This window comes from Mauremys mutica, chromosome 5 (genome assembly GCF_020497125.1).
Source record: "Mauremys mutica isolate MM-2020 ecotype Southern chromosome 5, ASM2049712v1, whole genome shotgun sequence".
NCBI classification, from domain to species: domain Eukaryota; kingdom Metazoa; phylum Chordata; order Testudines; family Geoemydidae; genus Mauremys; species Mauremys mutica.
Window position 1 is genome coordinate 120,896,253 of NC_059076.1, and position 13,335 is coordinate 120,909,587.

Sequence of the window (13,335 nt, forward strand, 5' to 3'; positions counted from 1 at the left end):
CATACCACTTTAAACAACTCCCCAATTGACAGTAACAGCTGCTGGCTGAGGTCTGATGGGGAGAGCTTTAATATATGTTAAACAGAGATTCCTTGGTGGGGCTGCATTGTTGCAGTTAGCGCACTCGTACATGTAACTTTTTATACCATATAAAAATATAAGCATTTTCCTGGGGTTTCTGTTTATATTTCAAATCTATAACCCCCTTATCTAACTGGTAACATTAGATACAATCTTGACTTCTATTTGGAATGAAATAACATAGATAGGATCCAAAAAAGAAACTAAACTCCTTGAGTGGAATATATAGATTTGCCAGGATTCCTCCATTGACTTTTACAGCAGTAAACTCTTCACATCTACTGCTGGTTTGTTTGCACCATTATTTTTTTGGTCATATTCTGGGCCAGACAATACTTTTTAGAGTTTTAGTGGGAGAAGAGTAGCAAATTGTACTTAAGTCTGTCTTCCCTGATCACCTCTGCACATGAAAGTATCTCAACAATTTAGAAAAATGTATGACGCATGAAGGTGATGAGCAGAAACTCCATCATAAGGAAACAACTGCTTACACAAGAGGGGTGCATGCTAAAGGAGAGGGCTTTTGCAAAATATAGCAGGGATTTCCATAGAGAAAGTTCTATCATAGGAGTTTTTTTGTTTGGGGATAAACATAACAGTATTATTGTTTATAGCGCACCAGATTCACGGACAAAGATGAAGGCAATGTCCATGTCCCTAAAACTTTACAGACTAGATGGACCACAGACAGATGATGTCAAAAGCCATCTTATTAACTGCACAACTTTTGTTTACAGGGGTGTTGTTTGTGTTTACTGGGTATTTTGTTCATAATTCCTTAAGGACATGACTCGGTTTTACAGGCCTTTAGGAACGAGTGTATTTTCTGGATAAACTTGTAGAGGGGAGAATGAAATTAGGACAACAAAATCAGAGACTGGGTCTAGACTCCAGACACTGATTTACAGAGGAGGAGGAGCTGGAGACAACATTGTGGGGAGGGAGTGGGTGGAGGGCATGAAAGAATTTTGTGGTTTATCTTGATGCCTTTTTTCCATGTGTGTGACTTTTAGAATTCACAAAAAGCCATGAGACTGGACATTATTAAAATACGCAGGATTTGCAGTCGCAGATTTGTTATAGGGAGCAAACTCTTTGGTATTTCAACCTGACAGTTGTGTCTAACATTTGACAAATCAATGCTGTCATGTTACTGGAAAATAGTGAGGCATTACTCTAAAAAAAGCCAGAAGATTCAGTGAATGAATGCTAAACCTTAACCCTGCAACAAATGCTGAGTAATAGGGTTGTCATATATCTTCTGCGCCACCAAGGACCTCCTTTTTTTTGCAATGACCTCTTTTTTTTGTCAGTGTCTATTAATGTCCTTAATACTTTAGACCTTGAGATTGTAGCTGCTGTGGGTGGGTAACTCTCAGATTCAGTGCAGTATTGGGCTCACAATAGTTTAATACTGTGTCAATAGATTTTTACTTCTATTTCCTGATTTACTGATATTTCTGGGAAGGAAAAGGAAATGTATTAGCAAAAGTGAAGCAGTACATGCTACTGTTATAGATTGGACTAAACCACGTTGAAATGGTGGTGTGTGTGGGGGCGAAATATAATCACTGCCCTTCATTTAAGATACCAGTAAGAAATACTTACGGTCCTTTGTGAAACAATAACAGCCTCCACCCCAAAACACAGCCACATGTCACCATCCAAAATAAAGGCACAGGTGAGGCTGTTTAGGAATCTGAATGATGAGGGAGAGGGACTTGGCTGGGTATTGCTCTTAGCTGAGATGTACACACATGTGAGAGTGAGAGAAGCAGCAAGAGAAATGCACAAAAACAGACACAGAAGGAGCAGAAAACCAAACACAGGCTGAACAAGCAATGTGAGAAATCCTTAGAGAGGGAGCTTTTGAGCTAAGTGCTGGTTAAAAGGGGCCTGGAGCTGTGAGCTCCTTCTGCTGGACTGCTCCTGTGTTCAGGGAAACAGGACTTTATACATTCCTTGTAAACAAACAAGAGTGTATCAAAGATGCCTGACTCCATCTTCAATTTCTCCCCCTAACCTTAGCACAGTCTGAAACTTTGGCTAACTGATCAGGTCAAAAGTGACTGGAACATTTAACCAAGTGACTGGAACTGTTTTTCCACAACAAAGTGCTGAGTCTCAGAACTGAAATTTGTGAAGGGTTTGATATACACATCCAAAAATTGGCTGTAAACATGAATCAGAAAGATGAGACTCTTTAGTTTTGTGGATTACAGCAGAACCTCAGGAGTTATGAACACCAGAGTTACAAACTGCCCTGGCAGTCACACACCTCATTTGGAACAAGAAATAAGTACTCAGGCAGCAGCAGAGACAAAAGCAAATAAACACTGTGTAAAATATAAACTACTAAAAATAAAGATAAAGTTAAAAAAAAAGATTTGACAAGGTAAGGAAACGGTTTCTGTGCTCGTTTCATTTCAATTAAAATGGTTACAAGCAGCATTTTTCTTCTGCCTAATAAAGTTTCAAAGCAGTATTAAGTCAATGTTCAGTTTCAACTTTTGAAAGAACAGCCATAATGTATTGTTCAGCGTTACGAACAACCTCCATTCCCGAGGTGTTCATGACTCTGAGGTTCTACTGTACTTACATTTACCTGGCAGACTGCAATGTGTTATCAAGAAGCTGCCTATTTTAATGCAAGTATCAATTTTGGAAACATTTATTAGAACGTTTAATCCACCTTTAGTGCTGTTATGATGTTTTGTTTCAGTCTGTATTAAAGACTTATACGAAACCAAAATTACCAGCCCTGAAGCAGTCTTTAACATTTGAACACTATGTTTCCAAAATTAACACTTGTGTAATCCAAAGGTGGGAGTGTGTTTCAGGCCCCATCTATGTCCAAACCACAGCGGACTTGAGCCTACTACAGCCCCTGCTAGGGATGGCACCTAGGGAAGAGGAAAGGGGTAAGTATCCCTGCCTGTCACATAGGAGATGCCAGCCCCATATCCTCCGTGGATTGGCACAGTGCGGGGCTGTAACACTCACTGACCAGTAGGTGACACTTGCACTAATCTACATAGTATGTATTTATAGACTTTGAGAAATTTATTTTTCACTTTAAAATACGTCAGATATATCTGGGAGCAAGTAAATATTCAAGGAAAATGTTTGTGTAATCTAAGATACCTTTGGATTAGCAGCATGAGCATGATCCTGCACCTGCTCCCACTCACTTAAATTTACAGCTAATTAACATGAAATTGGAACGAATCACCTCTACTATTCTTTTCCTCCATGAAGGAAGCCAATTATTTCATTGTAAAAAGGAGCCAATTATTTCATTGTAAAAAGGAGTCATGGTTTGATCCTACTGCCTTTGAAGTCAGTGGGAGTTGGAGCAGCTCATCACTTCCCAGGGTCATGTCTTAGGTCATTTAACTTGAAGACCATCAGTAAGAAAATAAAATGTGGCACTGAACAGCAACGTAATTGCTTTTCAGAATAGTTTTGTAGACCTAATTTTCATGCACATTGGGAAGCACACCAAACCATATTGAGTTTTACTTGTGGGTATAATGCTAACTTGGTGCAGGGTACTTTACCTGTATATTTCCCCAGGACTATACATGGAACCCTGGCCCGCTAAAACAAAAGCAAAATTATTTAGTAGAGAGTGAAAATAAGCGTGACAAACTGCAACTAAAATGCTAATGCCTGTTACTAAATGTCTCATGTTTGGTATGGAATGCTGTCTATTATAATCCTGTTTATGGAGCAAATCTCACATGGAAATCATTCTGCTTCAAAAGGAAACTCCAGCTGTCTTAAGTAAAACTATTCAACATATAACTTCTGCCAAGAGAACAAGGGCCCAATTCTGCTCCTGTTGAAGTCAATGGCAAAACTTCTACTGACTTCAAAATAAGCAGGACTGGGTTCCAAGGTATTGAAACTGTATTTCAAAGGCATATTCACTTGAATAGGAGCACTGGGCCACTAGTCACACTACTACTTTTCTTTGGGGCTTACTTTAGGAAGGCTCACGTGACATATTTTGAATGCCATCTGCAGATAAAAACCTAACAAAAGGCTTTGGGAGAGTGGTGATGGTTGTTACAGACATGTGCCCCACTAAAAAAACCCAGGGGTCTTCCAGACTAATTTTACTGTGGTGTCATACCACAAAAGCTATAAATTCTAGGACCAAGATTTTAAGGAAATGGGTGCGTAGTTAGGCACCCAAATCCATACAAAGGCACCTAAATAATTAGCCTGATTTCCAATGGTGCTGCACAATGAGCAGCCCCCAGTCACTTCGGTGGGAGATGGTGGGTGCTCAGCACCTTTGAAAATCAGGCTAATTATTTGGGAGCCTGATTTTAGACACCCATTTTTAACAATCTTGGCCTAGGAGCTTGTGGATCTCCCCGTCTGAAAGTAATTATGGATACAATATAAAGGTGGAAGTCACCAAGAGATTAATGTCTAAGTTCAGGAAGGTGTCTACACCTGCCCCTCGGTGTAGAGTGGACGGGAGTCACACATCATGTATGGGCTCAGTGACTATAGAGCCCTACCCTGTACCCCAAGTGGAGAGAGGTAACTGCCATTGGGGCCACTGTGAAACAACTTTGTGACTGACCAACTCTGCCCCTTCCCCATGAGCTGAGGCCATGGCTAAGCTCGTAACTTCCACATATGGAGCAAAGGAAGCAGTGCATCTCCAGCATCCTGAGACGGGAAAGTGTTGCTGAATCACAACCAGGGAGAGTGAATGGGAAACAGCATCACACAAGGGACTCCAGACTGGTACTCCCCTATCCCTCTGCAGCAAGTCTACAGGGTTTTTAGCAGCCCCAGGGGTGCACTAATCTCCTTAGGGTAGAATGAGACCAGGATCCAAGATGGCTAACAACGTGCCTCATACAGCTCTGTAAATAGTCTGCAGGATTTGACCCTTTGAAGCAGAGTTATAGTTAATTACTCTACCAATGAGTTTTTTTACAGCTGCTAGTATTGCAAAACCAGAGCCACGGCAGTATGAGCGGTGTAGAACAGGGGTCGGCAACCTTTCAGAAGTGGTGTGCCGAGTCTTCATTTATTCACTCTAATTTAAAGTTTCGCGTGCCAGTAATACATTTTAACGTTTTTAGAAGGTCTCTTTCTATAAGTCTATAATATTTACTTTACATACAATAGTTTAGTTATATAAGGTTTTTAAAATGTTTAAGAAGCTTCATTTAAAATTAAATTAAAATGCAGAGCCCCCTGGACTGGTGGCCAGGACCTGGGCAATGTGAGTGCCACTGAAAATCAGCTCGTGTGCTGCCTTCGGCACACATGCCATAGGTTGCCTACCCCTGGTGTAGAATCTGACTTCACACAACATCAAAGTTAGCAGCTTAGCTCCCATGCAAGAAACCTTATTACTAAGCATGATGTAAGGTGCAGGGAAAAAAAACCTCAATTTCATTTTCAGCCCCCACACTGAGTTTGCAGATCATAGTAGGAGGGGGAGAAAAAAAATCTATTCAACTTGTAAACTGAGCAAAACGAATAGCGTAAGTAAGCTGAAAAAATAAAGATTAAACCTAAAAGTCATTTTTATGACTTCCAGACCATCTTAGCGCAAGTGCAATACTTGCAGGAGTTTAGAAAGCTCTAATCTCTCAAACCTTTCAGACAATGGTCAAAGTAAACACCCAAATACTCTGTGATCATATTAGAACTGCTTCAATTAATCAATCATTACAAATAATATTCATTGCTAATTTAGCCTCATTGGGCATTAGCTAATAGTTTGTAAATGAATCCCAATTTCTGCTAATTATTTTCATTATTCAGAAGTATGCACCAAATGATTTTCAGTCTGTGAGTTTTCTGAGCTGTTCACTTTACCTGCTTGATACCTGTTATTTGTGTTGTCATCGACATCACATGGTATTTCACCTTTCAAACTGGATAGCCAAACCTTTTAAAAATACAAGAGAACAACAAAATAATACCTGCTAACATTTGGAATTCTTGACTACAGCCATGAATATCCAAATTCATGCAAATAGGATAAAATTCACCCTGGTGCAATGGGCCAGGACCTGGTGCATGAACTACTTACCTCGTATTCTGAAGAGTTAAATGATGCATACGCCTTCAGCTGGTGCTCTGCATAGGGGTGAATTTTTCCTTTGGTGTATAATGAGATCAAATGAAACTGTAGCCCCCAAAACTGAAACCATGAATCAGGATTTTCACTACTTGACCAGCTCTAGTTCATCTACTGAAAACATATAAAGATTGACCACATCTTCATCTCATCAACAAAAAGTAACTAGGTCCTGGGGGGCAGGAGGGTCACCACTGAAACCTCAGCATTTGCCAAAAGGCATCACACAGTGATATCTCAGATACTTAATAGTTCTCATGAGACGTGTGCTACCAATTATTGAGTGTTTAATGGCCACCATTGTGCTTGAGTCTAAAATTAACAACTTCTAAATAGTGAAAAAATCCATACCAAAAAATCCATAGTGTTTTTAAAATGATACACATCAGGAACCATAGCCTCTCAATTAATTCAGCAGTTTTCATGTTTCCTTGGAGTGAACATGGTTGCATTTTAGATTTTTTATTCCTTCTCTATACATAAAAGGACTTGAAATATGAAATTATGATAGTCTCCAGAATGGATGCACCAATGTGGTTTCTAATACCAGTGAAAGAAACACTTGCTCTTCAGAAGATGGAAAGGATTCTAAAAATCATGATAAAAACCTTCACTTGTTCAATACAAATTTTCATCTCATGCCCTTTTCTAAAATATGTAACAACAAATAAATGTGCTTTATCCAAAACAAATATTCTGTCTACATTTCAGAACATGAACATCAACTGACAGGTTGTGACAAAACTATTCCAGTATTTCAAAGAACAATAGTTAAATGCCTTGACACAATGCTAACACATCTTGACATAGAGAACAAACAAAATTCAGTAGTATCCACCCAAAAGGATGTGTTTAGGGGTGCGTACAGTGAGCACGCACATTGTCCAACAACATAAAGACATATGTGCTCCCCTTTGCTGAGCACCTTAAACTGTAGAAATGAGCTAGGGAAACAAACATAGCAATGGAAGTTGTTTCCACGCTCATCACTGTCCCTTTGTGAAGCAGAGTAGTGGCTAGGGGGCAGATGTTTTAAGCAGCTTTTTCCCCTTCTATAAAAACAGATTATGATTATTATTAATACCCGTGTAAATAAAAACCCAACAGCATTAATACATCCTCCATGCCATGTGTCTCCTGTCAGAAGGATCAACAGCAGCAGAGCAGACAAGCCTGCCATATTTCCACTGCTGGAACTCCCCCAGGAATTGAGGGTCATCACAAACCTCATCACCTTCCACCTAAGTGAAAGATGCATTTCTTTGACCTTGCCTTCTCTAACACAGTAACATGTGGTCTAAAAAACCCCCAAAACCCTAAAAACCTATCAAAATAAGGCAATCCATTGCACACATTTCTCCTGTGTGGAGAGGATGAGACAACGTGACAGATGTTAGCCATGTCATTTAATCCACTACTCTACGGTACTCGTATACAACAGAGTTGAGCATGGTATGAATATATAGTAGAGGCTGGATTTAGGGGGTCTGAGTATTGGGCAGAATGAATCCCTTTCTGCCAAGGATTCACAACATTGGAGCTAGGATTTCCAACGGATCCCTGGCTTTTCTTCTTTCCCCACTTCTCCTGCACCTCAACAAGTTCCCTGCATACAACGTAAGGTAGCCTTGCAGTTCCACGTTCACAGGCTTTACAATTAATTTGTAGTCCTCTGTGTGTGTTTTATGCAGCAGGGGAACATATGGCATGAGGACCACAAATGGCTTGAGAAGTAAGAGCAAAGATCAAATATAATCCTACATTTCAACAAGAAGCGGGTACGTGCGGATTGCCAAATACATTGCATGTTCATCATTTTACAAACACTGTGCCACAAACACATGATTGGGCAAAAAGAAACATGACACAAATAAATAATAAAAAAAGGATTGATTTATTTAAATCAACACTAGGTATCTTTCCAAAAGATATTCTACAGTTACTGGTCTCAATAAAGGGGTAGCTCGCTGAAATTTAAAGCTTTTGATATACAGAAGGTCAGACTAGATTATCTAGTGGCCACTTCTAGCCTTAAACTCTATGACTACCTCAAACAGAAGTTATGGGCTCGATGCAGAAATTACTAAGTAAGGTTTCATTGACTGTGTTATACAGGAGATTGGACTAGATCATCATAGCAGTCCCTTCTGGCATTAAAATCTATGGCTATGTCTGCAGCTGGAGCTGGGGGTGTGATTCCCAACTCAAGTAGACATACTCAAAGAGAGCTAGCACATTAAAAACAGTAGTGTAGCCACAGCAGCACAGACAACAGTGAGCAATGGCATAGGCTAGCCATCCCTGCTCAGACTACCCGAGGAGCGTACTCAGAGTAGCTAGCCGTGCTGCTGCCACTTGCTACTGCATGTATGTCTACTCCAGTTCAGAATCACACCCTCAGCTCCAAGTGTAGACGCAGCCTAATAAGACGCTAACACTATGTCTATACTCCAGTTGGGCAGTGTGATTGCACCACATGTAGACATACCAGGGCTAACTTGAGTAAGAACAACAGTGAAGCCAAGGTAGCATAGGCTAGCTCCACCCACCCACGACCATGACTATGTAGATCAAAGCTAGCTTGAGCAGCTCAGCTAGCTCACAATTGCAGTGTTGGCAACCCTAAGACCAAGTTGCCACTCAGCAGCTGTCCCACAATGAACTAAACTCCTGTCCAAATGAGTTGGTAAGAAAGAATCCCTAACGTAAAAAAACCTATGGAATACAGAATATGTCTTGCTACTTTGAACAGCAACACCAAAGGAAAATAAATTTCATCTTATTCAACTTAAAAGAAATAACTACCATCATGCAAAATATGCCATTGCTTCATTTCTTGGAGAAGCTGTAACATGGTTATATGTACAGCCAAATAAAGTGGTTTTAATTTTCTATTTAATTACAAAACTGGTTGAGGATTGCATATTTTAATCTTCACGCTCATGCATATTTAATTAGTCCAATGAGACTTCCAAGCCTAGATGACCTCTTTCTGGATCTAACAAGCAATCTAATGTTCTCTTTTATATGGACCAAAAACGAGGGAGATTGAAAAGAAAAATAATTTGCTATAGCAATACTGACATGTAAAACTACACTTTTATATTGAAATTATAGTCTACACTGTTTTCAAGAGAGCTCCCATTGATACACTGACTTTCTTTTCAAATAGGCTCAATTCTACATCTCCTGTAGGAATGCTGAGGGTGATCAATATCTCATTTTTAAAGATATGATTTTGTCAGGCTCCATGACTTTAACAGACCTCTATAGCTTCAGCCCCATCACAGCTCAGCCCCTCGAAGCTGGAGTGGTGGCACTGGAGTGGCAGTCAGCCATGCCCCCAGTAGCAGGGCTTCAACTGTCAGTCCCCCCATGCTATCACGGGCATCCACGAATTTTTGTTTATTGCCCGTGACTTGTCTGTAACTTTGATGAAAAAATCCCATAACAAAATCTTAACCTTACTCATATTTCAACATCAGCTGACAACCAGCAGCATCTCACAGGAAGCACTCAGCATCTTGCAGGTTCCAGGCCCCGCACTGCCAACTATCTAACTATACCCTAACCCCTGTTTAACCAACTTTGCCCCATTTTCCTCCATGTAAGCTATTTCAGAACTCATGATCACCATGATACTAGATAGATCAGTTGCTTTCTGCTCTGTGTTATGAAACATATTTGATTTTCCTCTTCAGTGTAATATTTTCAAGCCTAAACACCCATGTAGATTTGTGACATTCCATGTAATTTAAATGTTATTAAACACTGGGTAACCAACACTGTGATTCACTTTTTGCATGCACTTCACTGAAATTAACATGTTATGATCCCTTACACATGTGAATTTGGGAGAAGCTAATGTTTTTCTTCCTGTCTTGGTCTGTGACCAGCTTTGTGCTTCTTGCTGGAATTCCAAAAAGTAAAGAATGCAAATATTAGAACCAGGAAAGAGTTTTTAAGACTGAGATTTGTATCAACAACCATATCACAAATTCCTAAAAAAAATATATTTCTTACTGCAAAAAAAAAAAAAGTATGTAAAGTATGGTTGGAATGCTACAGTCCCATACACACGGTGACGGTCCAATAGGTGCAGGTGCCCATCCATAGATCCAATGGCAGGTCTGAGGTCTTTAAATGGAATGAGACCTTTCTAAAAAAACAGAAGACTTAATAAGACTTTCTGTGAACATTACCAGTCATCTGCACAGTCTTCAGGGACATATCCTGCCATTGATCTGGGCATGGAACTCCTATTTCAGTCAATGGAAGTTGTGTGCAATAAACTAATTGTGACATTAATAATATAAAAATACCATACCTTGATAGCAAGTTATGTGATGTGACTATGTTTTCCAGACAGTATTCTGACTACCCAATCTATCTATATTTTTATATCAGCACAGAACAATTATCTCCCAGTAACTGCAGTAACATTTTTGGATGATATAATTAAAAATCTTTAGAGCCCAAACTTGGCCTGGCTAGAATGGTGGTGCAGGAACACAAGACTGTCCCTTACACCCCAGTATCAACAATTCTTATCACACCAAGCAGCACAAGAGGGGAAGCAGGTTCCACAGGGTAGCTATGTGTAGGACCCTACCAAATTCACAGCCCTTTTTGGTTAATTTCACAGTTATAAGATTTTTTAAATAGTAAATGTCATGATTTCAGCTATTTAAACCTGAAATTTCATGGTGATGTAATTGTGGGGGTCCTGACCCAAAAAGGAGTTGTGGGGGGGAATCACACAGTTATTGTAGGGAGGGATAGCTCAGTGGTTTGAGCATTGGCCTGCTAAACCCAGGGTTGTGAGTTCAATCCTTGAGGGGGCCACCTAGCGATCTAGGGCAAAAAATCAGTACTTAGTCCTGCTAGTAAAGGCAGGAGGCTGGACTCAATGACCTTTCAAGGTCCCTTCCAGTTCTAGGAGATTGGTATATCTCTAATAAATACTGCTACCCTTACTGCTGCTTGTGGAAGTGCTGACTTCAGAGCTGGGGCAGTGGCTGCTGCCTGGGAACCCAGCTCTGAAGGCAGAGCTGCTGGCAGCAGCAGCATATGAAACACACAATCAACTCTTAAAGGTATTTCCTCCCCTGCAAACCTACATTTTCTGGCTAAGCTGTGTAACATTTTGCAATCAACTGTGCTCCAAACTAACCAGTACTTCAGTGCCATGCAAAACAGATGAATGCTTAATCTTTTAAAATAAAATTTAAAGTGGACTCCCAAATTAAATTCTTCCACACAAATATCTGAATGTATTTGAAGCAGCACATATTATTTTAAACAGGTGTCATGTCTGAATATAACCACTGCAATTTATTTCTTCATTGCATGGAATCAGATAGAATTCTACACAGACTTCTATATAAGTCTGTGGATCCGAAGAAGCCATTCCCATTTTCATCTTGTGCACTACCACATGGTCTGGGCCAGATCAGCAAAGGCTGAGAATTTAAACCCACACATTTCCCTTTGCAAATATGTGTTTACTTTCCAGTAGCAACTTGCAGGGTGGGCTAGTAGGCAGCGAGTTTGCAGCAATAGATCTGACCCATATTTCTGCTGCAGAAAGCAGCTGCCTGTAGGAGGATCGGGGACGCTCTTTTGATACGGATTTTTTCCTCTTCACAACAAGCAGGCTTTACACACGTACAGCTGTCTCCTTCTGATTACTGGCCTGTGACAAGGGGCGTGTGTGTGAGAGCGCACTGCCCACCTATCCAGGGGGCTGTGCTGCTCCCCTCTCCCTGCAACACTGCGGTATCTGCTGGCCAAAAGTTTGCAGACCCTTCTTTTAATCATGACCACAAAAAACGCAAAACCACACCTTAAAAAGTTCGATTCGCACCTAGACCACTAGGATTCAGTCCGCCCTCAGGAGCGCCCCCCCAAGGGCTGGCTGCGGATGGATTATGCTGCTAGCAGGGTAAGAAGAGCCGCGCTGGCTGGGCTCTGCCACCCGCCTTGCATCCAACACTGGAAGCAGCAGAAGCTCACAGCCTCACCCGGCTGCTTGCAAGCGGATGCCCGCATTTTATTTTTGGAGGGGGGACTCGGTTGGGAATATTTTGTAGCGCCAGCTTCCACCCCCCACTCGCCCCGAAGAAAAGCTGCATTGTAACGTGACTGAGCCGCACGGGGAATCTGCCAAAAGGGAGGGAAATATCCACTTAAAAAAACATAAATGATGCAGACACTTGTTTAGTAGCTTAGTGAAACGACTGGAAGCAACCGCAATTAATTCCCTGCCCCCCGTCCCCCACCCAGCCTCCCGGCGTTAAAACCTCTAGGCTGGAGGAGGGAGGGAATTAGCCGCATGATGTCCCCTTCTCCTGCAAGCTAGTCCCAGAACCCCGGGGCTCGTCTACATCTTGCATAAAAATGGGACCACGCTGCCAAAGGCTTGCAGCAAGATCCACCCTGCCCAGCGAGCTCCAGAGCACGCCAGCCCCCCGGCGCACGCCTACCTGTGCTGGTGCTCATGGTCTGGCGGTGGGAGCTGCTCTCAGCCGCACCTGGAGCCGCATGCACTGGCGCAGTTCCCCGCTCCGGCCCGGGCTGATGGTGCGCAGAGCGCCAGGGGCGGGCCGAGCCACCTGCCCCTGGTACACATCAAAAGTGCCCCCCAGCCGCCTCCCCGCCCAGCGCAGCCTCATTCACCGCCCCGCTCTGTGGCGGCGCATCCCCAAGTTCTCTAGAGCGGCAGCATCCCGGCTCCACAGCTGTCATGCAAGCGCCCCGTGCGCGGCGCCAGGTTAGAGCGCAAGTCTGGCGCAGAGCGGCGCCGCGCAGCCCTTCCCCGCCGTGCGGCTCTCGCGCCTGCCTCCCGGCCAGGTGACAACCGCGGCTCTCTGACAGCTCTGGCGCAGCGGGAGAGGGGTGGCCGGAGCGGAGCAGGACGGGGGGACCCTGGGAAGTGTAGGCTGCTCTGCCAGACTGCCGCTGCCTAAGGCGCGGCAAGGGACTACATCTCCCGCAATGCTTTGCGCCAACAAGCCCCGCGAAGGAGCGGGCGGGGGCAGCTGGCGGTCTGATGCCCCGTGCGATGCCAACTTGTGTGATGCACACCCTGGGAACTGGGCTTCTCTGCCAACACCACACCCTACAAGAGAAGC

General features: G+C 42.5%; 1 protein-coding gene across 10 annotated transcripts in view; it reads right to left on the bottom strand.

Annotated features, from left to right (window-relative positions):
• Nucleotides 1–13,015, bottom strand: part of ABLIM2 (actin binding LIM protein family member 2) — a 210,111-nt gene extending 197,096 nt beyond the window's left edge. For 3 of the 10 annotated variants that reach the window (XM_045017872.1, XM_045017876.1, XM_045017874.1), the window contains exon 1: nucleotides 12,688–13,011. In XM_045017872.1, coding sequence (XP_044873807.1) covers nucleotides 12,688–12,703 — 16 coding nt within the window. In that variant the 5' untranslated portion in view covers nucleotides 12,704–13,011. Of the gene's footprint in view, nucleotides 1–12,687 lie in introns of all 10 variants that reach the window. The other 7 variants (XM_045017867.1, XM_045017869.1, XM_045017871.1 and 4 more) reach the window with 7 other exon arrangements.
• Between the last annotated feature and the right edge of the window lie 320 nt (nucleotides 13,016–13,335).